The sequence below is a fragment of the Anomaloglossus baeobatrachus genome, chromosome 6 (assembly GCF_048569485.1).
Source record: "Anomaloglossus baeobatrachus isolate aAnoBae1 chromosome 6, aAnoBae1.hap1, whole genome shotgun sequence".
Lineage (NCBI taxonomy): Eukaryota > Metazoa > Chordata > Amphibia > Anura > Aromobatidae > Anomaloglossus > Anomaloglossus baeobatrachus.
The window spans coordinates 550,900,833-550,927,726 of NC_134358.1; the positions used below are offsets into that span (position 1 = coordinate 550,900,833).

A 26,894-nucleotide genomic window follows, 5' to 3' on the forward strand; every position below is an offset into this window, starting at 1 on the left:
TCTCCCCGTCCCCATCTCTCCCCTGTCCCCATCTCTCCCCTGTCCCCCCATCTTTCCCCTGTCCTTATCTCTCCTCTGTCCCCATCTCTCCCCTGTCCCCCCATCTCTCCCCTGTCCCCATCTCTCCCCTGTCCCCATCTCTCCTCTGTCCTTATCTCTCCTCTGTCCCCATCTCTCCCCTGTCCCCATCTCTCCCCAGTCCCCATCTCTCCCCTGTCCCCATCTCTCCCCAGTCCCCATCTCTCCCCTGTCCCCATCTCTCCCTAGTCCCCCATCTCTCCCCAGTCCTCATCTCTCCCCTGTCCCCATCTCTCCCCAGTCCTCATCTCTCCCCTGTCCTCATCTCTCCCTAGTCCCCCATCTCTCCCCAGTCCTCATCTCTCCCCTGTCCCCATCTCTCCCCAGTCCTCATCTCTCCCCTGTCCCCCATCTCTCACCAGTCCTCATCTCTCCCTAGTCCCCATCTCTCCCCTGTCCCCCATCTCTCCCCTGTCCCCATCTCTCCCCAGTCCCCATCTCTCCCCAGTCCCCATCTCTCCCCTGTCCCCATCTCTCCCCAGTCCCCCATCTCTCCCCAGTCCTCATCTCTCCCCAGTCCTCATCTCTCCCCTGTCCCCATCTCTCCCCAGTCCTCATCTCTCCCCAGTCCCCATCTCTCCCCTGTCCCTCATCTCTCCCCTGTCCCCCATCTCTCCCCAGTCCTCATCTCTCCCCCATCTCTCCCCAGTCCTCATCTCTCCCCTGTCCCCCATCTCTCCCCTGTCCCTCATCTCTCCCCTGTCCCCCATCTCTCCCCAGTCCTCATCTCTCCCCTGTCCCTCATCTCTCCCCTGTCCCCCATCTCTCCCCAGTCCTCATCTCTCCCCCATCTCTCCCCAGTCCTCATCTCTCCCCTGTCCCCCATCTCTCCCCAGTCCTCATCTCTCCCCCATCTCTCCCCAGTCCTCATCTCTCCCCTGTCCCCCATCTCTCCCAAGTCCTCATCTCTCCCCAGTCCTCATCTCTCCTCAGTCCACATCTCTCCCCAGTCCTCATCTCTCCCCAGTCCTCATCTCTCCTCAGTCCACATCTCTCCCCAGTCCTCATCTCTCCCCAGTCCTCATCTCTCCCCAGTCCTCATCTCTCCTCAGTCCACATCTCTCCCCAGTCCTCATCTCTCCCCAGTCCTCATCTCTCCTCAGTCCACATCTCTCCCCAGTCCTCATCTCTCCCCAGTCCCCATCTCTCCCCAGTCCTCATCTCTCCCCAGTCCCCATCTCTCCCCAGTCCTCATCTCTCCCCTGTCCCCCATCTCTCCCCTGTCCCCATCTCTCCCCAGTCCCCATCTCTCCCCTGTCCCCATCTCTCCCCAGTCCCCATCTCTCCTCTGTCCTTATCTCTCCTCTGTCCCCATTTCTCCCTATCCCCTGACGCCTCCATCCCTCAGGGCTGCAGTATCCCCCGCCTGTCTCTATCACACGAGGCCGCCGAGCTCCATATTGCTCATTTCTACACAAGACACATGTATCATCCGCCATACAGTAATAACAGGCGCTGTAATGGTAGACTCCACTCCCCCCCGCAGCTGGCGTTAATGGTCTCTCCCGAGCAGAAAGCCGAGCACAAGGGCAATCACTGGCATTACTGACACTGATGGCACCGTGAGTGGTCGCCGCGTCCCCGGCCGCGCACAGGAGGAGGCTGCAGGATGGGGAGGCTGCAGGGATGGGGAGGCTGCAGCACTGAGTCATGAGGAGGAGGCTGCGAGCGGCCACAGCCAGCGCCGAGCACCGCAGCAGGTAACAGCCCGGGAGGCGCGGAGCACGGGGGCTGCGCACACTGCGCTTTGTTCATATGTCAGTGTGTGCATGTGTGGGCAGCGGACAGCCCGGCACACAGGCTGCAGACGTGTGTGTGTGTGTGTATGTTATGAATGTGTGCATGTAATGTGTATGTGTATAGATATTATGTATGTATGTGTATAGCACGTATGCATATATGTATGTACAGTATATGTGTATGTATGTGTGTATGGGGAAAGGAGCAGCACTGTGTAATATGTGTGCTGGGGAAGAGCTGCACCATACACACGTTGTATATATACACTCCATACCACAAACATATATATAGATGCACATAAACAAAGATGATACATATATATACGGATATATACTGTATATATATATATATATATATACGGTATATACACACACATACATATATAGATACATATACACAGTATCACAGTGTGGTCGCACATACACAAAGATATATATACAGTATATATATTCACATAGAAATATGTGTGTATATGTATTTGTATATATATATATATATATATATATAAAAACAAAAGATATATGTACACACACACGCATATATATATATATATATATATATATATATACATACATACACACACAGGCACAGTGCTTAATATATACACAGAAACACAGGCATACATTTATATAGGCATATGTGTGTATATCTACCTATCAGATCTATACTATATATATATATATCAGTCAGATGTGTACAGTATATATAATATATATATATATATATATCAGTCAGATGTGTACGGTGTATATCTATCCAGCCATCAGTATACAGCAGGTTGATCTGAGCGTTGGTGTGCAGCATTGTCAGTGCGCGGTGCAGGTTTTGTGTGTGCATTGCACATGTATCCTCAGCACAGATGTCGGTGTGATACACTGATCTGAGCCGCTCTGATTTCTGTGTATTTCTCCCCGTCTTGTCTCCTGTGCCGTCCTGCACAGCGTCCGTACACACACACACACGCCGCCCCCCCCCCTCCTATTTACCATGCAGTACTATTACTTGGAGTGAGCCATTTTCCACCAATAGCAGAGGATGGAGACAGCGGTTAACCCTTTACTTATTACCCAGCCGCAGTAAACCATTCCTCGTCATCGCGGTTAGTTATTTTGCTCCAGGTGGAGCGGGATTTGTGCAGCATTCCCGCGGTGTCCATGGCTGGGGCTCACTCTGCCGCCTGTCCTCTGCATTACGTTTTCTCTGGGTTTGGAGAATCTCGGCTCCATTGGATTGTAACATCTCCTGGTTTATTGATTGTGGCTCTGACTTCCAGAATTCCACAGTCACCGAATACAAACAGTAGAGGCCATTAAAGTTACGGGATCGGCGAAATCATTTTTATTTCTATGGCTACCCAGGATCATACACCGGACACTGCCCTCGTGAATGTGACATGGTCACTTGCGTCACGTCATGGGCAGCAGATATACAGGACACTGGGCTTTATTGTTGGGGCCATATTTCGCCTTTGAGGCACAAGCAGTCGTTCAGCTCAGCACGACTTCATTAAACCCTTTACTGTTGGAAGAGACAGTAACTCATAGTGAAGCGTGCAGGCCCATTACAGCCGCCGCCGCAGAGGATCTGCTCAATAGCGTTTAAAGTGGAATCGCACCCACAAAAATGGGCAATAAACCCCGACTAGGTAAGAGAGGACAGTAACCATGGAGGCTAAATTGTAATAGCATCAGGATATTTTGCTCATTATTTTTGGGGAAAGTATTAAGCCCTCTCTGAAAGCTGAAGAACCTCTAAATAATCTTCCCCAGGCCTCTGAGCCAGAAGGTTTGGGATTGATGGCCTCATTTTGATAAAGCTTATGGAGACCACATCTTGCTCTTGGCTTCCACCCAAGCTGCCACCCAAGGTTGAAAGGCAAGGTTTGGCTTCCTCTAAAAGGGTATATGATGTTACAAAGGGGTAAAGTTTATGCTGGCCTCTAATCTCCAAGCTTGATGGCCCTGCAAGGGTTGGATATTGAGAGCTTCATTTTGAAGTCACTTAGGGGAGGCCCACCTTGCTCCAGGCGACACTCAGAGTCTACCATGAGCCAAAGTTGAGTTATGGCTTCCTCAATAGGGAATGATGAGGAATTTAGTGGCTCCAATCCTTAGTCAGAAGGCCATGCAAGGACCAGGAATTGGTGGCCTCTTTGTGCCAAAACTTCACAGCCTGTCTTCCTCCTGACATCCACTCTAGTTTCTACTTCTACTAAAGCCAAAGTTGAGGATTGTCTCCTGCAGAAGGAGGTGAGAAACCTTCTGGTTCCCAATTCTTCAAGATAGAAGGCCTTGAAACGTTCTGAGAGTGGATGGCCTTGATGGATGGGTTGATGGCTTAGTAAGAACTTGGCTTGCTCATGGCTTCCAGCTAGGTTGTCATCAAAGTTTCCACCAGGAGCTTTGGACATCCTTCAAGGGAAAACTCCGATGGGTGAGGAACCTAAAGTCCCCAATCCTCAATTCCAAAAGACCAGAGTCAGGCATTGTAGCCTCTCTTCTCCAAAGCTTAGTGAAATCCATTTTGCTACTGGCTTCCACGTAGTCTTCCTCCACATTGTCCACCAGGACACAAAGTGGAGGTTTCACTATTGCAGAAGGGGAAGCTGAGGTGACTGGGGGTGTGGAGCCTAAGGTCCCAATATCAGAGGCTTTGCAGCGATCAGGGATCATTCTCTGAAAAGTTCCAGCTTTCAATGATACTTACAAGACAGTGTCCACCAGGAGCCAAAGTCAAGGTTTAGCTCTCCAAGTTCGCAAGGAACCTGGTGGCAACCTAAAAAGATGCCCATGACAGACAAATATGGAAAGTGAACACACAGGGACTTTAATTTTTTTTATTTTTAAATCAATAGGAATGTTTTTAGGAAAAGTTATAGTAAAAGCTGGTAATTTTTCTGTTGACTTTCTCTTGGGAGTTCTGGTTCTCTTCGCTCCTCGCGGAGATCTCATCGGCATAAGGAGTCCCCCTGGGAAAAAGGATGCAAATTTACCTCTCCTCCCGTCTTCAAAAGAATCTGTGAGCACTCCCTGTGTGATATGGAGCGATAATGCAGTCGTTTTACCACATCTATCAGACTTTGGTAGACCACCAGTAAAAGTGGTCACGACACGTCCTTTTTCAGTTCAGGGACTGACATCTACAGGCAAAAACCCCATAGACCCTAATATAGGAGACTGGAGGCCCCTGGTGTCCGCTATCTGTAGGCTCCGTTTAGACGGGGGTATCGTAAAACATGTAGAAATGTAAAGACCCCTATATACCCCACAAGTGGCGGGTGGAGATACCTGGTACACAATATCACCATAGAAATCTATGGGTAACTATAATGTACGACACCCATTAACACTGCCTGTATGGAGGAGACTAATGTGCCCTAAATATGTGTGTGTGTCTGTGTGCGTATGTATGTATATATATATATATATATATATATATATATATTTATTTTTTTTTATTTATATATATTTATTCATTCTCTACCCCTCCCCATTTTTATTTTGCTTTCCATCAATAAAACCTGCAGAGAAAGTGGATGGAATCATTAAGCGACACAAGGGTTACGACAGAAACTCGATAGGTCAGTCAGTGCGGCAGTGCAAAGAACATGCTAGTCTGAAGTGTTCAGATGCGGCAGAGCTGAGTTTGCTAGTTGTAACAGCGCTGAGTGTGTGAAATGCAGCAGAGTAGTATCTTAGATGCAGCAGAGCTGAATTTGGAAGATGGAGCCGGGTTAAGTTTTATTAGAGATGCAACAGATTTGATTTGGGTGGGAAATGCAGCGGAGCTGAGTTTGGGACTTGAAGGCCTGCAATGTTTGGGACATGTAGCAGAGCTTAGAATGGCACACGTGGTAGAGGTGAGTTTGGGACATGCTGCGGAGCTGTGTATGAGACATGCTGCAGAGCTGAGTATGGGACATGCTGCAGAGCTGAGTATGGGACATGGTGCAGAGCTGAATGTGGGACATGGTGCAGAGCTGAGTGTGGGACATGCTGCAGAGCTGAGTGTGGGACATGCTGCGGAGCTGTGTATGAGACATGCTGCAGAGCTGAGTATGAGACATGCTGCAGAGCTGAGTATGGGACATGGTGCAGAGCTGAATGTGGGACATGGTGCAGAGCTGAGTGTGGGACATGCTGCAGAGCTGAGTGTGGGACATGCTGCGGAGCTGAGTGTGGGACATGCTGCAGAGCTGAGTGTGGGACATGCTGCAGAGCTGAGTGTGGGACATGCTGCAGAGCTGAGTGTGGGACATGCTGCGGAGCTGTGTATGAGACATGCTGCAGAGCTGAGTATGAGACATGCTGCAGAGCTGAGTATGGGACATGCTGCAGAGCTGAATATGGGACATAGGACATAGCTGAATATGGGACATGCTGCAGAGCTAAGTATGGGACATACGGCGGAGCTGAGTGTGAGACATGCTGTAGAGCCAAGTATGGGCCATGCTGCAGAGCTGAGTATGGGCCATGCTGCAGAGCTGAGTATGGGCCATGCTGCAGAGCTGAGTATGGGCCATGCTGCAGAGCTGAGTATGGGCCATGCTGCAGAGCTGAGTATGGGCCATGCTGCAGATCTGAGTATGGGACATGGTGCAGGGCTGAGTATGGGACATGCTGCAGAGCTGAGTATGGGACATGCTGCGGAGCTGAGTGTGGGACATGCTGCAGAGCTGAGTATGGGACATGCTGCAGAGCTAAGTATGGGACATACGGCGGAGCTGAGTGTGAGACATGCTGTAGAGCCAAGTATGGGCCATGCTGCAGAGCTGAGTATGGGCCATGCTGCAGAGCTGAGTATGGGCCATGCTGCAGAGCTGAGTATGGGCCATGCTGCAGAGCTGAGTATGGGCCATGCTGCAGAGCTGAGTATGGGCCATGCTGCAGAGCTGAGTATGGGCCATGCTGCAGATCTGAGTATGGGACATGGTGCAGAGCTGAGTATGGGACATGGTGCAGAGCTGAATGTGGGACATGCTGCGGAGCTGAGTGTGGGATATGTGGCGTAGCTGTGGATGGGACATGCTGTGGAGCTGAGTAGGGGACATGCTGCGGACTGAGCGTGGGACATGCTGCGGAGCTGAGTGTGGGACATGCTGCAGAGCTGAATGTGGGACATGCTGCGGAGCTGAGTGTGGGACATGTGGCGTAGCTGTGGATGGGACATGCTGTGGAGCTGAGTAGGGGACATGCTGCGGACTGAGCGTGGGACATGCTGCGGAGCTCAGCGTGAGATTTGCTGCAGAGTAGAGTGTGGGACATGCTGTGGACCCGAGTGTGGAACAAGCTACGGACTGAGTGTGGGACATGCTGCGAAGCTGAGAGTGGAATATGTTGCATAGCTGAGTGTGGTACATGCTGCGGAGTTGATTGTGGGACATGCGGAGTTGATTGTGGGACATGCGGAGTTGATTGTGGGACATGCGGAGTTGATTATGGGACATGCGGAGTTGATTGTGGGACATGCGGAGTTGATTATGGGACATGCGGAGTTGATTATGGGACATGCTGCGGAGTTGATTATGGGACATGCTGCGTAGCTGAGTGTGGGACATGCTGCAGAGCTGAAGATGGGACATGCTGCGGAGCTGAGTGTGGGAAATGCTGCAGAGCTGAGGATTGGACATGCTACGGAGCTGAGTAGGGGACATACTGCAGAGCTGACTTTAGGAGTTGAAGCACTTCTATGTTTTGAACATGCACCAGAGCTGAGGATGGGACTTGCGGCAGAGCTGAGTTTGAGCAATTCGATGGAGTTTGGGAGTTGAAGGCCTCTTATGTTTGGGATATGCGGCAGAGTTGAGTTTGAGCAATACAGTGGAGCTGAGTATGGGACATGCTGTGGAGCTGAAATTGGGAGTTGAAGGCGTGCTATGTTTGGGACATGCAGCAGAGCTGAGGATGGGTGACTCTGCGGAGCTACGTTTTGCAGTTGCAGCAGAGCTTATTTTCAGAAATGCGGTGGAGCTGAGGATGGGAAATGCATCGGAGCTGAGGATGGGACTTGTGGCAGAGCTGAGTTTGAGCAATACAGTGGAGCGGAGTATGGGAGTTGAAGGCGTTCTATGTTTGGGACATGCAGCGGAGCTGAGTTTTGGAAAAGCTGAGGAGCTGAGTTTTGCAGTTTCAGCAGAGCTTATTTTCAGAAATGCAGCGGAGCTGAGTTTGAGGGATATGGAGCTGAGGATGGGAAATGCAGCAGAGCTGAGGATGGCAAATGCAGCGGAGCTGAGGATGGGAAATGCAGCGGAGCTGAGGATGGGAAATGCAGCGGAGCTGAGGATGGGAAATGCAGCGGAGCTGAGTTTGGGAGATGTTGTGATGCCGAGTTTTGCAGTTGCAGCAGAGCTTAGTTTCAGAGCCGGGTTTAGTGATGTAAAGAGCTGGGTTTTGGAGTCAGCAGCAGAGCGTATGTACAGACGTTCAGGATCTCACTTTGCAGAGCAGTTGCTCATGACTTTATGATTATGATATAAGTACATCGGTGCTCAGTGCTCGGGTACTTTGACCTTTGTGCTATACTTTATGGTCGCGCTATAGTGCTCTGCTGCAGCCGTGCCCTTCAGCCTCCTTTAACAAGGTAATATGTGATTTATCAAGATCGTTTTTATTTCACTTCACGTAAAACCACAAATATGCTACAATTAGCTAAATAGGCAGAAGAACGCTATATTTACCTCGATAAGCATCTCTCATATAATTTCTTGTCTCTGTCACAGCTCGTCTTGGAGATTTACGAGAAGCCTGCTTGGAGGCGAGGCATGTCATAGCAGCGATATTCCCATTGTAACCCCACAAAATCTATATGCCAGGAGATCTCTGAAGCGTCTTAGTCATCATGCACATTGTGCTGCTCTGCTGAAATGAACATGATGAAGACAGAAGCCTCGGGTGAGCGCTCGAACCTGAGGAGCGCCTCACCCCACAGGAATGCATACAGGACGGAGTTTCAGGCTCTCAAAAGCACCTTCGACAAACCAAAACCCATTGGGGAAGAGAAACAAAAAAGTGACGATGATGTACCCCAGACGCAACAGACGAGGGGACGGAGGTATGGGTCAAATGTCAACAGAATCAAAAACCTGTTCATGCAGATGGGCATGGAGCCCAATGAAAATAATGGCGTTCCACCAAGGAAGTCCAAAGGAACACCATCCTCTCCTCAAAGGAGGTCGAAGCCCAGAGAGATTCCAGAAAAGAAGGAAGAAACAGATGTAAAAGTTAAGTCTACGGTTTCAGAAAGGATCAGCCGCTTTGACACTCTGGATGGACCTTCTTATTCCAAGTTTACGGAAACCAGGAAGATGTTTGAACACAGTACACAAGATTCGGGAATGAGTAGTCGCTATAACTCCCGGAAGGAAAGACGAGGATCTGGTGAACTTCCTGATGAGGGACGTGGAAGTAAATCAAATAGGGGGAGCAGCGACTCTTTGGATAGCTTGAGTTCCCGGACAGAGGCCTTGTCTCCTACGGTGAGCCAACTTAGCGCCGTGTTCGAGAACAGCGATTCTCCGAGTCCAAATACTATGGAGAAAAATGAAAATAACGAAGAGTATTCGGTGACGGGACATTATCCGCTCAACATTGTACCTTCTTCTGTGGAAGGTTACGGGCAAAATAAAGACACAAATTCTTGGTCTCCACCAGGGGAGACTGACACAGATACATCTATGGAGAACACGCATGAAAGAAACATGACGGGATTACAAGAAGGTGTCCAGGTCTCCGCCAAAGAATCAAAAAGAGAAAAGAGCGTGGGCTGCAGCACCTCCAATGACAACATACTGGCCAACAACAATCTCATGGATGGTGCCAACGACGCAAGGCACGTAGCGAAAAAACGCGAGCATATAACACAACACAATAACCTGTCCGAAGATTCAGTGAATGCTTTTGATAGGACTAAATCGGGAGAATCTCCGACCCCCGTGGAAAACAATGACAACTTTTCAGCCAGTCGGAATCATGGACCTCCCACTTCTAATAACGTTGGGACGAGTATGACCGGCGACTTAAATTGTCTATCGACCATCCAGTCCTACGAACACTCCGATTATAATGTTTACAGAGTTCGCTCCCGGTTTAATACGGATTGGGAAGAGACAGAACCAGGGGATGACGACGATAGTGATGAAAATAAGTCTTACGAGCCCGACATGGAATTTTACGAGGTTCCGGGATTACCAGAAGAAGAAGAAGTTCCCACCCAGAGGAAAATTAAATTTAGTAAAGCGCCTATCAAAGTAAGTCACAGGGTTTTTATATACTCTTGATCATTGTTGACATGTTAGTTGACTTTGTATAAAGTTTCTTCAGTAAGGCTGCGATGACACTTCCATTCATAACAGATGCCATAGAGCTCTGCGGATCCTTTGTCCCGGTGCCAGGTGGACTGCATTGACTTACAATGGGATCCGACTGGTTCCATTGCGCCTTCCGTCACAGTGTTATTCTTCTGTGAATGATAGCGTGAACAGGAACCCAAGTCCTTATGTGTTTAAAGGGGTTGTCTGTAATTAGTAAAAAAGTTTCCTTTTCCCAATAATAGGGCCACCATAGTTTTTGAAGGCCTTTTTCCTAATCTCAAACAAACCCCTTTAGGTGTAAGGAAATTCTAAGAAGGTCATTTGATGGTTCCGTTAATAAATTGTTTTCCTTCGTAGTATTACATACAATGCAGGATATGTTACACTATGTCAAGCTAAAGAGTTATTCCCAACATGAAAACTTAGCACCTCGATGTTGGCTTATGGATTGGTAGAGTCCAACCACTTGACCACCCTCGAATCCTGACACTAGGGCTCTGACCGATGACTTGAATAATTTATTGACTGTTCAGTACAAAGAACACTTTAATTATAATGTTTAAATTAAAATATATCACCCTTCAGATGGATAAGTAATAACTTAGGTGGGGTCCGACCACAGGAACCCTTCATAGATCCCAACAACGGGGCTCGGAAATGTTGCTTTAGAAAGTGGCTACCTCTCCATTCATTCTCTTCAGGACTTCTGGAGACAGTGCTCCTTTCTAATGGGGAATTTTAGAGCCCCATTCTTGGGATTGGTAGGGATCTCAGTTGACCAAACTGCAGTTTTGGGTACGCTCAGTGCTCGGCTCAGTGCGAGCCGCTTACAGTGTTTGAACGGTGCACACTGGGGGTAACAACAGCATGATCGGATGTAGTGTGCAACCCACCAAAAGTGGAGAAATCCTATCCACCCTCACCTGGAAGTGATCTGCATATGACGGGCTGATCCAAACTGACCAGTTAGTGACTTCATTTGGGGTTCAGGTCAAGTCCGGGTCCCAAACTCAACTTCCATGGATTCGCTCATCTGTAATATTCACTTTATTTTTTATCTGGCTATCTTAAAGGGATTGTCCACTACTATGACATCCCTTCTTAGAGTGTTTTAAAATAAGAAAGCTCAAACTTGCCTCAGGTGCCAGTGGCGTTCCAGTAGTGCCAGCCCTTACTCTCCCTTGGCCAACATCACAAATGTCCAGAGCCAGCTTCTCTATCCCCGCCATCGGATGAATCAAACATCAAGAGGTAGTCAGAGCTATGGCTGGCCGCTCACTTCCTATTGATGTTTGATACATCTGAAGCCAGCGCTGGTTGAGCGCAGGGCTCGAGTGACGTCACAACTTTTCGTGAGCCCCGGGAGAGTGAGTGCCGACACCGCTGGAAGAGTGCCGGCACTGGGTTGAGTATAAGCACTCTTATTTTACATGGTGATTGAGATGGGGTAGTCCAAGTAGTAGACAACCCCTTTAAGCCTACTGTTGCATGCTCCTATTTCCATATACTTAGAGTAGGACTGGAAATAGCCCAGTAGGTGCCTAAAATTTCCGCCATTAATGGTTGCTATTCATTTAAATAGTGGCAAGTAGATCTACTAACTCCTCTCGTCAGACATCCGGAGTGCGGCTATAGGGGGTGTAAGGGTTGATGTTTCACCCTTGTCTTGGTGCCCAGAAATGGTCCTTGGAAGGTAGTGACATCTCTGCCACACAAGGCCCCATTGTTTTGCTTGTGCTAATTTTGGGATCAGACATCTGACCATTTGTGGGGCCAATCAGAAGCTCTTCAGATCATCACACAAAAGAGATCATTGATTGATTTAATCAAACCCTTCCACTTTGAGAGTGTCCAGATGCTTCACCACCAAGTGTCAGCGAGACATCTGGCCATCCGTGAGCATCTGCCAAGTAGAATTTTTTACCAGAGGGATATTTTTTTACTTTTGGGTGCAATTTCTGGAAAAAACTGTCCTGAAATCTTGAGAAAGGAAGGTGGATGATGTTTGGGTCAGTGCTGGAAGGTCCTGGTGATCTCTCCACGAGGTTTTGATGCTGAATGGTGGAGTCTTGTGATGTTGGTAGCTGTGTCTTTTAGATATAGAGGCTCTGTAAACATTTCTTAGTGGTTGTTTTATATATTTTGCTCCGCATCTTCAAGCTTCACTTAAAGCTGGAATTTACTATCTCAAATCCGAAGCTCCAAGACAAAACAGACTGTGGAGAGTTTACCCGGCGTATCGCGTTTCCTCGTGAGTCATCCTGCAGTGTTGCTCCTACAGTTACGGCTATTATGTTATACGCCACGCAAGGTGATTCCTCGTAACTAGAGGAGATGGGGAACTTTTTACTTGGTTTATAAGGAGCTTTGCCCAGAAAAATGAAATTTCAGAAGATCCATGCACCCATGCACTGACCGCCATAGTCCTGATAGACACCAAATGCGTTGGGTAAATCTCATTGTACATTTTTTATGCCTTCTGGACTTTTCTTAGTCGTTTACTACAAAAAATGTTTACTGCACAGTAATAAAAGTTGAGGATGGAAGTAGACTACATTCATGCTATATAGTGTTGTACATTGTATCATCAATAGTGCACAGGTCGTGATATTTTCCCGACGTGAATAGACAAAGGTAGTCTTGAAAAGCTCTCCCGCTTTCTAATATACTTTACATTTTAATTTTTCACCATTTTTGAGATGTGTTTCATGTTGGTGAATGAGGACACCCTTGTTTCCATTCGGAGGTTGTGAACCCTTGTCCTGCGCTACGTTGAGAAGTGGATATAGTTGTATCCAGTGTGAACAGCTCATTTTAGATCGTTCTGATAGTTTGTTACACTGTATCAATCTGGCTGTTTCGCTTACAGAGCTTTGTCAGGAGTGAATCCTCTTCTCAGCTGAGAACAGGACTCAGTATATACAGGATTACTGCCTACCCAGTGCATAGGTGATATTTAGTTTAAAGGGGGTTTACATCCTCTCTTTTAACAAGTTGTCCACGTTTGAGAGTCATTCTATGTGACTGCAGATATTGCCGTTGTGAGTGAGCGGTTACATGAATGGGATTTGCATACAAGCAGTCACATGCCAACTAGTTTCATCCGGCTTCCAGTGAATTAAGAGGAGTCCAACATGTCTAGTTGGCATGTGTTGACTACATGTATGCAAATTGCTCACTTGCACCGACATAGCCCTCCATACAAAATAAAGTGCCCACATAATCCTCCATACAGAATAATGGGCACCACAAGCCCTCCATATAGAATAATGGGCTCCACATAGCCCTCCATACAGAATAATGGACCCCACATAGCCCTCCATACAGAATAATGTGCCCCACGTAGCCCTCCATACAGAATAATGTGCCCCACGTAGCCCTCCATACAGAATAATGGGCCCCACATAGTCCTCCATGCAGAATAATGGGCCTCACATAGTCCTCCATACAGAATAATGGGCCTCACATAGCCCTCCATACAGAAGAATGGGCTCCACATAGCCCTCCATACAGAATAATGTGCCCCACATAGCCCTCCATACAGAATAATGGGTCCCACATAGTCCTCCATACAGAATAATGGCCCCACATAGCCCTCCATACAGAATAATGGGCCCCACATAGCCCTCCATATAGAATAATGGGTCTCAGATAGCCCTCCATACAGAATAATGGGCCCCACATAGCCCTCCATATAGAATAATGGGCCTCACATAGCCCTCCATATAGAATAATGGGTCTCAGATAGCCCTCCATACAGAATAATGGGCCCCACATAGCCCTCCATACAGAATAATGGCCCCACATAGCCCTCCATACAGAATAATGGGCCCCACATAGCCCTCCATACAGAATAATGGCCCCACATAGCCCTCCATACAGAATAATGGCCCCACATAGCCCTCCATACAGAATAATGGCCCCACATAGCCCTCCATACAGAATAATGTGCCCCACATAGCCCTCCATACAGAATAATGGGCCCCACATAGCCCTCCATACAGAATAATGGCCCCACATAGCCCTCCATACAGAATAATGGGCCCCACATAGCCCTCCATACAGAATAATGAGCCCCATATAGCCCTCCATACAGAATAATGGGCCCCACATAGCCCTCCATACAGAATAATGGGCCCCACATAGCCCTCTATACAGAATAATGTACTCCACATAGCCCTCCATACAGAATAATGGGCCCCACATAGCCCTCTATACAGAATAATGGGCCCCACATAGCCCTCCATACAGAATAATGGGCCCTACATAGCCCTCCATACACAATAATGGACCCCACATAGCCCTCCATACAGAATAATGGCCCCACATAGCCCTCCATACAGAATAATGGGCCCCACATAGCCCTCCATACAGAATAATGGCCCCACATAGCCCTCCATACAGAATAATGGCCCCACATAGCCCTCCATACAGAATAATGGCCCCACATAGCCCTCCATACAGAATAATGGCCCCACATAGCCCTCCATACAGAATAATAGCCCCACATAGCCCTCCATACAGAATAATAGCCCCACATAGCCCTCCATACAGAATAATGGCCCCACATAGCCCTCCATACAGAATAATGGGCCCCACATAGCCCTCCATACAGAATAATGAGCCCCACATAGCCCTCCATACAGAATAATGGCCCCACATAGCCCTCCATACAGAATAATGGCCCCACATAGCCCTCCATACAGAATAATGGCCCCACATAGCCCTCCATACAGAATAATGGCCCCACATAGCCCTCCATACAGAATAATGGGCCCCACATAGCCCTCCATACAGAATAATGAGCCCCACATAGCCCTCCATACAGAATAATGGGCCCCACATAGCCCTCCATACACAATAATGGATCCCACATAGCCCTCCATACAGAATAATGGGCCCCACATAGTCCTCCATACAGAATAATGGGCCCCACATAGTCCTCCATACAGAATAATGTGCCCCACATAGCCCTCCATACAGAATAATGTGCCCCACATAGCCCTCCATACAGAATAATGGGCCCCACATAGCCCTCCATACACAATAATGGACCCCACATAGCCCTCCATATAGAATAATGGACCCCACATAGCCCTCCATATAGAATAATGGGCCCCACATAGCCCTCCATACAGAATAATGGGCCCCACATAGCCCTCCATACAGAATAATGGGCCCCACATAGCCCTCCATACAGAATAATGGACCCCACATAGCCCTCCATACAGAATAATGGGACCCACATAGCCCTCCATACAGAATAATGGGCCCCACATAGCCCTCCATACAGAATAATGGGACCCACATAGCCCTCCATACAGAATAATGAGCCCCACATAGCCCTCCATACAGAATAATGGACCCCACATAGCCCTCCATACAGAATAATGGACCCCACATAGCCCTCCATACAGAATAATGAGCCCCACATAGTCCTCCATACAGAATAATGGCCCCACATAGTCCTCCATACAGAATAATGGACCCCACATAGCCCTCCATACAGAATAATGAGCCCCACATAGCCCTCCATACAGAATAATGGGCCCCACATAGCCCTCCATACAGAATAATGGACCCCACATAGCCCTCCATACAGAATAATGGGACCCACATAGCCCTCCATACAGAATAATGGGCCCCACATAGCCCTCCATACAGAATAATGGGACCCACATAGCCCTCCATACAGAATAATGAGCCCCACATAGCCCTCCATACAGAATAATGGACCCCACATAGCCCTCCATACAGAATAATGAGCCCCACATAGCCCTCCATACAGAATAATGAGCCCCACATAGCCCTCCATACAGAATAATGAGCCCCACATAGCCCTCCATACAGAATAATGAGCCCCACATAGCCCTCCATACAGAATAATGAGCCCCACATAGCCCTCCATACAGAATAATGGACCCCACATAGCCCTCCATACAGAATAATGGGCCTCACATAGCCCTCCATACAGAATAATGGGCCCCACATAGCCCTCCATACAGAATAATGGACCCCACATAGCCCTCCATACAGAATAATGGGCCTCACATAGCCCTCCATACAGAATAATGGGCGCCACATAGCTCTCCATACAGAATAATGGACCCCACATAGCCCTCCATACAGAATAATGGGCGCCACATATTCCTCCATACAGAATAATGGACCCCACATAGCCCTCCATACAGAATAATGGACCCCACATAGCCCTCCATACAGAATAATGGACACCACATAGCCCTCCATACAGAATAATGGGCCCCACATAGCCCTCCATACAGAATAATGGGCCCCACATAGCCCTCCATACAGAATAATGGGCCCCACATAGCCCTCCATACAGAATAATGGCCCCACATAGCCCTCCATACAGAATAATGGGCCCCACATAGCCCTCCATACAGAATAATGAGCCCCATATAGCCCTCCATACAGAATAATGGGCCCCACATAGCCCTCCATACAGAATAATGGGCCCCACATAGCCCTCTATACAGAATAATGTACTCCACATAGCCCTCCATACAGAATAATGGGCCCCACATAGCCCTCTATACAGAATAATGGGCCCCACATAGCCCTCCATACAGAATAATGGGCCCTACATAGCCCTCCATACACAATAATGGACCCCACATAGCCCTCCATACAGAATAATGGCCCCACATAGCCCTCCATACAGAATAATGGGCCCCACATAGCCCTCCATACAGAATAATGGCCCCACATAGCCCTCCATACAGAATAATGGCCCCACATAGCCCTCCATACAGAATAATGGCCCCACATAGCCCTCCATAAAGAATAATGGGCCCCACATAGCCCTCCATACAGAATAATAGCCCCACATAGCCCTCCATACAGAATAATGGCCCCACATAGCCCTCCATACAGAATAATGGCCCCACATAGCCCTCCATACAGAATAATGGGCCCCACATAGCCCTCCATACAGAATAATGGGCCCCACATAGCCCTCCATACAGAATAATGTACCCCACATAGCCCTCCATACAGAATAATGTGCCCCACATAGCCCTCCATACAGAATAATGTACCCCACATAGTCCTCCATACAGAATAATGTGCCCCACATAGCCCTCCATAAAGAATAATGTACCCCACATAGCCCTCCATACAGAATAATGGGCCCCACATAGCCCTCCATACAGAATAATGTACCCCACATAGCCCTCCATACAGAATAATGGGCCCCACATAGTCCTCCATACAGAATAATGTGCCCCACATAGTCCTCCATACAGAATAATGGGTCCCACATAGTCCTCCATACAGAATAATGGACCCCACATAGCCCTCCATACAGAATAATGTACCCCACATAGCCCTCCATACAGAATAATGGCCCCACATAGCCCTCCATACAGAATAATGTACCCCACATAGCCCTCCATACAGAATAATGTGCCCCACATAGCCCTCCATACAGAATAATGGCCCCACATAGCTCTCCATACAGAATAATGGCCCCCACATAGCCCTCCATACAGAATAATGTGCCCCACATAGCCCTCCATACAGAATAATGGCCCCACATAGTCCTCCATACAGAATAATGGGCGCTACATAGCCCTCCATACAGAATAATGTGCCCCACATAGCCCTCCATACAGAATAATGGACCCCACATAGCCCTCCATACAGAATAATGGACCCCACATAGCCCTCCATACAGAATAATGGACCCCACATAGTCCTCCATACAGAATAATGGACACCACATAGCCCTCCATACAGAATAATGGGCCCCACATAGCCCTCCATACAGAATAATGGACCCCACATAGCCCTCCATACAGAATAATGGGCCCCACATAGCCCTCCATACAGAATAATGGACCCCACATAGCCCTCCATACAGAATAATGTGCTCCACATAGCCCTCCATACAGAATAATGGACCCCACATAGCCCTCCATACAGAATAATGGACCCCACATAGCCCTCCATACAGAATAATGGACCCCACATAGTCCTCCATACAGAATAATGGACACCACATAGCCCTCCATACAGAATAATGGGCCCCACATAGCCCTCCATACAGAATAATGGGCCCCACATAGCCCTCCATACAGAATAATGGACCCCACATAGCCCTCCATACAGAATAATGGGCCCCATATAGTGCACAATGCACACTGTCATGATTCAGGAGTCTCTACTTTCATTATGGTGACTGTATACTTTGTGCTCCGTTCTGGACAACTAATTTAACATTAAATATGTCCTCAGTTTGGTGGGAAAAAAAATAGGAACTAGTCTTCTTCTAGTTCTGCTGGCCATTTTCCCTGCCGGTCTTCTCTGTTTTTCTGTAATTTGTGCTTCACAGCTGCAGCCAATTGCTGCAGCCACTGATTAGCTGCAGTGGTCACACACTGATTACCCTGGAAGAGCTGAGTCTGATGAGACTGTCCGGGGATAAGGCCAGTGACACGGGGAAGCAGTGAGGGGCCCGGAGGCTTCTATTTGGTACTTCTTTTATTTCTAGCACATTGGGTCATTATATAAAGTTAAAAAGGGAGACCCCTCCCCCCTCCTTTAAAACCGAATAACCGTTGAAATGTAGAGAATTGTTTGATGTCCTCAGAGCACGGGTCCGGCTCTTGTGGTTGTCATTTGTTGTGAGTGTCATGTATGTAGTGTAATCATCTCTGCCTCAAAATCTCTGCCCTGGGGGAGGGGGGGGAGTCATCGCTTCATGGTTTTAAGGTTAAAGAAAATAGAAGTCCATAGAGTTTAACCCGTTATCCTGATCCACAGAACAGCAACACACAAGTACTGAGCCCCCGAGCATGGTAGTGCCCGCTCATCACTAGTTACCAGTACTGAGCACCCGAGCATGGTAGTGCCCGCTCATCACTAGTTACAAGTACTGAGCCCCCGAGCATGGTAGTGCCCGCTCATCACTAGTTACCAGTACTGAGCACCCGAGCATGGTAGTGCCCGCTCATCACTAGTTACAAGTACTGAGCACCCGAGCATGGTAGTGCCCGCTCATCACTAGTTACGAGTACAGAGCACCTGAGCATGGTAGTGCCCGCTCATCACTAGTTACCAGTACTGAGCACCCGAGCATGGTAGTGCCCGCTCATCACTAGTTACAAGTACTGAGCACCCGAGCATGGTAGTGCCCGCTCATCACTAGTTACGAGTACAGAGCACCTGAGCATGGTAGTGCCCGCTCATCACTAGTTACGAGTACAGAGCACCTGAGCATGGTAGTGCCCGCTCATCACTAGTTACGAGTACAGAGCACCTGAGCATGGTAGTGCCCGCTCATCACTAGTTACGAGTACAGAGCACCCGAGCATGGTAGTGCCCGCTCATCACTAGTTACGAGTACCGAGCACCCGAGCATGGTAGTGCCCGCTCATCACTAATTACGATTATAGAGCACCCGAGCATGGTAGTGCCCGCTCATCACTAGTTACGAGTACCGAGCACCCGAGCATGGTAGTGCCCGCTCATCACTAGTTACGAGTACTGAGCCCCCGAGCATGGTAGTGCCCGCTCATCACTAGTTACGAGTACTGAGCCTCCGAGCATGGTAGTGCCCGCTCATCACTAGTTACGAGTACTGAGCCCCCGAGCATGGTAGTGCCCGCTCATCACTAGTTACTAGTACTGAGCCCCCGAGCATGGTAGTGCCCGCTCATCACTAGTTACGAGTACTGAGCCCCCGAGCATGGTAGTGCCCGCTCATCACTAGTTACGAGTACTGAGCCCCCGAGCATGGTAGTGCCCGCTCATCACTAGTTACTAGTACTGAGCCCCCGAGCATGGTAGTGCCCGCTCATCACTAGTTACGAGTACTGAGCCCCCGAGCATGGTAGTGCCCGCTCATCACTAGTTACGAGTACTGAGCACCTGAGCATGGTAGTGCCCGCTCATCACTAGTTACGAGTACTGAGCACCGGAGCATGGTAGTGCCCGCTCATCACTAGTTACGAGTACCGAGCACCCGAGCATGGTAGTGCCCGCTCATCACTAATTACGATTATAGAGCACCCGAGCATGGTAGTGCCCACTCATCACTAGTTACGAGTACCGAGCACCCGAGCATGGTAGTGCTCGCTCATCACTAGTTACGAGTACTGAGCACCTGAGCATGGTAGTGCTCACTCATCACTAGTTACCAGTACTGAGCACCTGAGCATGGTAGTGCCCGCTCATCACTAGTTACGAGTACCGAGCACCCGAGCATGGTAGTGCCTGCTCATCACTAGTTACGAGTACTGAGCACCTGAGCATGGTAGTGCCCGCTCATCACTAGTTACCAGTACTGAGCACCCGAGCATGGTAGTGCCCGCTCATCACTAGTTACGAGTACTGAGCACCTGAGCATGGTAGTGCCCGCTCATCACTAGTTACCAGTACTGAGCACCTGAGCATGGTAGTGCTCTCTCATCACTAGTTACTAGTACTGAGCACCTGAGCATGGTAGTGCCCGCTCATCACTAGTTACGAGTACTGAGCACCTGAGCATGGTAGTGCCCGCTCATCACTAGTTACGAGTACTGAGCACCTGAGCATGGTAGTGCTCACTCATCACTAGTTACCAGTACTGAGCACCTGAGCATGGTAGTGCCCGCTCATCACTAGTTACGAGTACTGAGCACCCGAGCATGGTAGTGCCCGCTCATCACTAGTTACCAGTACTGAGCACCCGAGCATGGTAGTGCCCACTCATCACTAGTTACGAGTACAGAGCACCCGAGCATGGTAGTGCCCGCTCATCACTAGTTACGAGTACAGAGCACCTGAGCATGGTAGTGCCCGCTCATCACTAGTTACGAGTACCGAGCACCCGAGCATGGTAGTGCCCGCTCATCACTAATTACGATTATAGAGCACCCGAGCATGGTAGTGCCCACTCATCACTAGTTACGAGTACCGAGCACCCGAGCATGGTAGTGCCCGCTCATCACTAGTTACCAGTACTGAGCACCTGAGCATGGTAGTGCCCGCTCATCACTAGTTACGAGTACTGAGCACCCGAGCATGGTAGTGCCCGCTCATCACTAGTTACGAGTACAGAGCACCCGAGCATGGTAGTGCCCGCTCATCACTAGTTACGAGTACCGAGCACCCGAGCATGGTAGTGCCCGCTCATCACTAATTACGATTATAGAGCACCCGAGCATGGTAGTGCCCACTCATCACTAGTTACGAGTACCGAGCACCCGAGCATGGTAGTGCCCGCTCATCACTAGTTACCAGTACTGAGCACCTGAGCATGGTAGCGCCCGCTCATCACTAGTTACGAGTACTGAGCACCTGAGCATGGTAGTGCTCACTCATCACTAGTTACCAGTACTGAGCACCTGAGCATGGTAGTGCCCGCTCATCACTAGTTACAAATACTGAGCACCCGAGCATGGTAGTGCCCGCTCATGACTAGTTACAAATACTGAGCACCTGAGCATGGTAGTGCCCGCTCATCACTAGTTACAAATACTGAGCACCCGAGCATGGTAGTGCCCGCTCATGACTTGACTAGACACAGTGTAATACTTCATTTTCCCTGTGGTCACGCTGCAGGAAAATAGAACATGTACTGCCATAGATTACTGCTGATCCATGGGGATCCCTGTAGGGGGACACATTGGGATTAACTCAAGGAATCCCACTAATAAGTACTGATTGTGCAAAGTAGAGAAGTAATTTTGCTAATCCAGTGTTATATATATATATGTGGTTTTTTTTTTTTTTATTGCAAACCTCATCTCAGCCCTGAGTGTAAAGGTAAATAAACCTGAGGTGATTACACAGGAGGAGATGCGTGGCCGACATTCCCACATTGTTTTCTTCCCTTAGGATCTTTTTCCACCATAAAATAACTTCTTGTCTGTGTGCTCCATGCAGTGCGCAGGCTGCGCTCGGCTCTATTCTCTGTATGCTCCATGCAGTGCGCAGGCTGCGCTCGGCTCTATTCTCTGTATGCTCCATGCAGTGCGCAGGCCACGCTCGGCTCTATTCTCTGTATGCTCCATGCAGTGCGCAGGCCACGCTCGGCTCTATTCTCTGTATGTTGCGGGGCAGTACGCAGGCTGCGCTCGGCTCTATTCTCTGTATGCTCCATGCAGTGCGCAGGCTGCGCTCGGCTCTATTCTCTGTATGTTGCGGTGCAGTGCGCAGGCCGCGCTCGGCTCTATTCTCTGTATGTTGCGGTGCAGTGCGCAGGCCACGCTCGGCTCTATTCTCTGTATGTTGCGGTGCAGTACGCAGGCCACGCTCGGCTCTATTCTCTGTATGTTGCGGTGCAGTGCGCAGGCCACGCTCGGCTCTATTCTCTGTATGTTGCGGTGCAGTACGCAGGCCACGCTCGGCTCTATTCTCTGTATGTTGCGGTGCAGTACGCAGGCCGCGCTCGGCTCTATTCTCTGTATGTTGCGGTGCAGTACGCAGTCCGCGCTCGGCTCTATTCTCTGTATGTTGCGGTGCAGTACGCAGGCCACGCTCGGCTCTATTCTCTGTATGTTGCGGTGCAGTACGCAGGCCACGCTCGGCTCTATTCTCTGTATGTTGCGGTGCAGTGCGCAGGCCGCGCTTGGCTCTATTCTCTGTATGTTGCGGTGCAGTGCGCAGGCCACGCTCGGCTCTATTCTCTGTATGTTGCGGTGCAGTGCGCAGGCCGCGCTCGGCTCTATTCTCTGTATGTTGCGGTGCAGTGCGCAGGCCGCGCTCGGCTCTATTCTCTGTATGTTGCGGTGCAGTGCGCAGGCCGCGCTCGGCTCTATTCTCTGTATGTTGCGGTGCAGTGCGCAGGCCGCGCTTGGCTCTATTCTCTGTATGTTGCGGGGCAGTACGCAGGCCGCGCTCGGCTCTATTCTCTGTAAGTTGCGGTGCAGTACGCAGGCCACGCTCGGCTCCGGCTTCTATACACATCGCCAGCGGTTTCAGTGCATTGTCTCCAACCATTAACGTCCATGGAAATGTTTTTATTTTCCTGTAGAAGCTATGAAGAGCACACTTTATATGTCGCCTCTTTGTAATGTTTGTGCGTTTCTTAAAGTATATTATTTATTTATTTATTTTTTTTAATTTTATTCTGTAATTTCTACTTTTGTTTGCAGCAGTAAATTTATTATTCCCTATTCTTTTTGGGTATGTGACATTGTTGCAGGCCCAGCAAAAACAAGCTGTCATTAGAGGGGCTTTCCAGGGTTATCATAATGCATAGATCATCAGATCAGTGGGGATCCGGCGTCTGACGCTCCCTACTGATCGGCTGTATTCAGTGTGAACAGTGAACGAAGCCAAAACTGGACAGTGCCATTGACCGTGTAGTGGTGGTTCTTAGGTACTGCAGGTCAGCTCCTGTTCAGTGCAGTACTGCAGACCCTATGAACTGTCGATATACATGTACTCCTCGGCCCTGTTCACTAGCTACCATTAGAGGTAAAAACAGCTCAACACTAAGGATGCCGAAGTTTGGACCACTTCCATTCTGAAATTGATGACCTATCCTAATCAATATGATAAATCCAGAAATCCCCTTTAATTAACAGATTATTAACTTTGTAGGTGTAAAAGGTACTGGTAACTAATGATAAGCGAGCACTACCATGCTCAGGTGCTCATTACTCGTAACTAGTGATGAGCGGGCACTACCATGCTCGGGTGCTCTATACTCATAACTAGTGATGAGCGGGCACTACCATGCTCGGGTGCTCTATACTCATAACTAGTGATGAGCGAGCACTACCATGCTCAGGTGCTCTGTACTCGTAACTAGTGATGAGCGGGCACTACCATGCTCGGGTGCTCTCTACTCATAACTAGTGATGAGCGAGCACTACCATGCTCAGGTGCTCTGTACTCGTAACTAGTGATGAGCGGGCACTACCATGCTCAGGTGCTCTGTACTCGTAACTAGTGATGAGCGGGCACTACCATGCTCGGGTGCTCTATACTCATAACTAGTGATGAGCGAGCACTACCATGCTCAGGTGCTCTGTACTCGTAACTAGTGATGAGCGGGCACTACTATGCCCGGGTGCTCAGTACTCGTAACTAGTGATGAGCGGGCACTACCATGCTCGGGTGCTCAGTACTCGTAACTAGTGATGAGCGGGCACTACCATGCTCAGGTGCTCTGTACTGGTAACTAGTGATGAGCGGGCACTACCATGCTCGGGTGCTCAGTACTCGTAACTAGTGATGAGTGGGCACTACCATGCTCGGGTGCTCAGTACTCGTAACTAGTGATGAGCGGGCACTACCATGCTCGGGTGCTCAGTACTCAAACTAGTGATGAGCGGGCACTACCATGCTCAGGTGCTCTGTACTCGTAACTAGTGATGAGTGGGCACTACCATGCTCGGGTGCTCAGTACTCGTAACTAGTGATGAGCGGGCACTACCATGCTCGGGTGCTCAGTACTAGTAACTAGTGATGAGTGGGCACTTCCATGCTCGGGTCCTCAGTACTCGTAACTAGTGATGAGCGGGCACTACCATGCTCAGGTGCTCTGTACTGGTAACTAGTGATGAGTGAGCACTACCATGCTCGGGTGCTCGGTACTGGTAACTAGTGATGAGTGGGCACTACCATGCTCGGGTGCTCAGTACTGGTAACTAGTGCTGAGCGGGCACTACCATGTTCGGGTGCTCAGTACTGGTAACTAGTGATGAGTGAGCACTACCATGCTCGGGTGCTCAGTATTCGTAACTAGTGATGAGCGGGCACTACCATGCTCGGGTGCTCAGTACTGGTAACTAGTGATGAGTGAGCACTACCATGCTCGGGTGCTCAGTATTCGTAACTAGTGATGAGCGGGCACTACCATGCTCGGGTGCTCAGTACTCGTAACTAGTGATGAGCGGGCACTACCATGCTCAGGTGCTCGGTACTCGTAACTAGTGATGAGCGGGCACTACCATGCTCGGGTGCTCAGTACTTGTAACTAGTGATGAGCGGGCACTACCATGCTCTGGTGCTCAGTACTCGTAACTAGTGATGAGCGGGCACTACCATGCTCGGGTGCTCAGTACTCGTAACTAGTGATGAGCGGGCACTACCATGCTCGGGTGCTCAGTACTTGTAACTAGTGATGAGCGGGCACTACCATGCTCGGGTGCTCTGTACTCGTAACTAGTGATGAGCGAGCACTACCATGCTCAGGTGCTCAGTACTCGTAACTAGTGATGAGTGGGCACTACCATGCTCAGGTGCTCAGTACTCGTAACTAGTGATGAGCGGGGCACTACCATGCTCAGGTGCTCAGTACTGGTAACTAGTGATGAGTGGGCACTACCATGCTCGGGTGCTCAGTACTCGTAACTAGTGATGAGTGGGCACTACCATGCTCTGGTGCTCAGTACTCGTAACTAGTGATGAGTGGGCACTACCATGCTCAGGTGCTCAGTACTGGTAACTAGTGATGAGTGAGCACTACCATGCTCAGGTGCTCAGTACTCGTAACTAGTGATGAGCGGGCACTACCATGCTCGGGTGCTCGGTACTGGTAACTAGTGATGAGCGGGCACTACCATGCTCAGGTGCTCGGTACTGGTAACTAGTGATGAGCGGGCACTACCATGCTCAGGTGCTCGGTACTCGTAACTAGTGATGAGTGGGCACTACCATGCTCGGGTGCTCAGTACTCGTAACTAGTGATGAGTGGGCACTACCATGCTCGGGGTGCTCAGTACTCGTAACTAGTGATGAGTGGGCACTACCATGCTCGGGTGCTCAGTACTCGTAACTAGTGATGAGCGGGCACTACCATGCTCGGGTGCTCTGTACTCGTAACTAGTGATGAGCGGGCACTACCATGCTCAGGTGCTCAGTACTTGTAACTAGTGATGAGCGGGCACTACCATGCTCAGGTGCTCTGTACTAGTAACTAGTGATGAGCGGGCACTACCATGCTCAGGTACTCTGTACTAGTAACTAGTGATGAGCGGGCACTACCATGCTCAGGTGCTCTGTACTAGTAACTAGTGATGAGCGGGCACTACCATGCTCTGGTGCTCAGTACTCGTAACTAGTGATGAGCGGGCACTACCATGCTTGGGTGCTCTGTACTCGTAACTAGTGATGAGCGGGCACTACCATGCTCAGGTGCTCAGTACTTGTAACTAGTGATGAGCGGGCACTACCATGCTCAGGTGCTCTGTACTAGTAACTAGTGATGAGCGGGCACTACCATGCTCAGGTGCTCTGTACTAGTAACTAGTGATGAGCGGGCACTACCATGCTCGGGTGCTCTGTACTTGTAACTAGTGATGAGCGGGCACTACCATGCTCAGGTGCTCTGTACTAGTAACTAGTGATGAGCGGGCACTACCATGCTCGGGTGCTCTGTACTAGTAACTAGTGATGAGCGGGCACTTCCATGCTCAGGTGCTCTGTACTAGTAACTAGTGATGAGCGGGCACTACCATGCTCGGGTGCTCAGTACTCGTAACTAGTGATGAGCGGGCACTACCATGCTCGGGTGCTCTGTACTCGTAACTAGTGATGAGCGGGCACTACCATGCTCAGGTGCTCAGTACTTGTAACTAGTGATGAGCGGGCACTACCATGCTCAGGTGCTCTGTACTAGTAACTAGTGATGAGCGGGCACTACCATGCTCAGGTGCTCTGTACTAGTAACTAGTGATGAGCGGGCACTACCATGCTCAGGTGCTCTGTACTAGTAACTAGTGATGAGCGGGCACTACCATGCTCTGGTGCTCAGTTCTCGTAACTAGTGATGAGCGGGCACTACCATGCTTGGGTGCTCTGTACT

General features: G+C 49.4%; 1 protein-coding gene across 2 annotated transcripts in view; it reads left to right on the forward strand.

Annotated features, from left to right (window-relative positions):
- The first annotated feature begins 1,455 nt into the window (after nucleotides 1–1,455).
- Nucleotides 1,456–26,894, forward strand: part of PPP1R9A (protein phosphatase 1 regulatory subunit 9A) — a 265,367-nt gene continuing 239,928 nt past the window's right edge. The window contains exons 1-2 of one of the 2 annotated variants that reach the window (XM_075315675.1): nucleotides 1,456–1,778; nucleotides 8,540–10,066. In XM_075315675.1, coding sequence (XP_075171790.1) covers nucleotides 8,684–10,066 — 1,383 coding nt within the window. In that variant the 5' untranslated portion in view covers nucleotides 1,456–1,778; nucleotides 8,540–8,683. The remainder of the gene's footprint in view (nucleotides 1,779–8,539; nucleotides 10,067–26,894) is intronic. The other variant, XM_075315676.1, reaches the window with a different exon arrangement.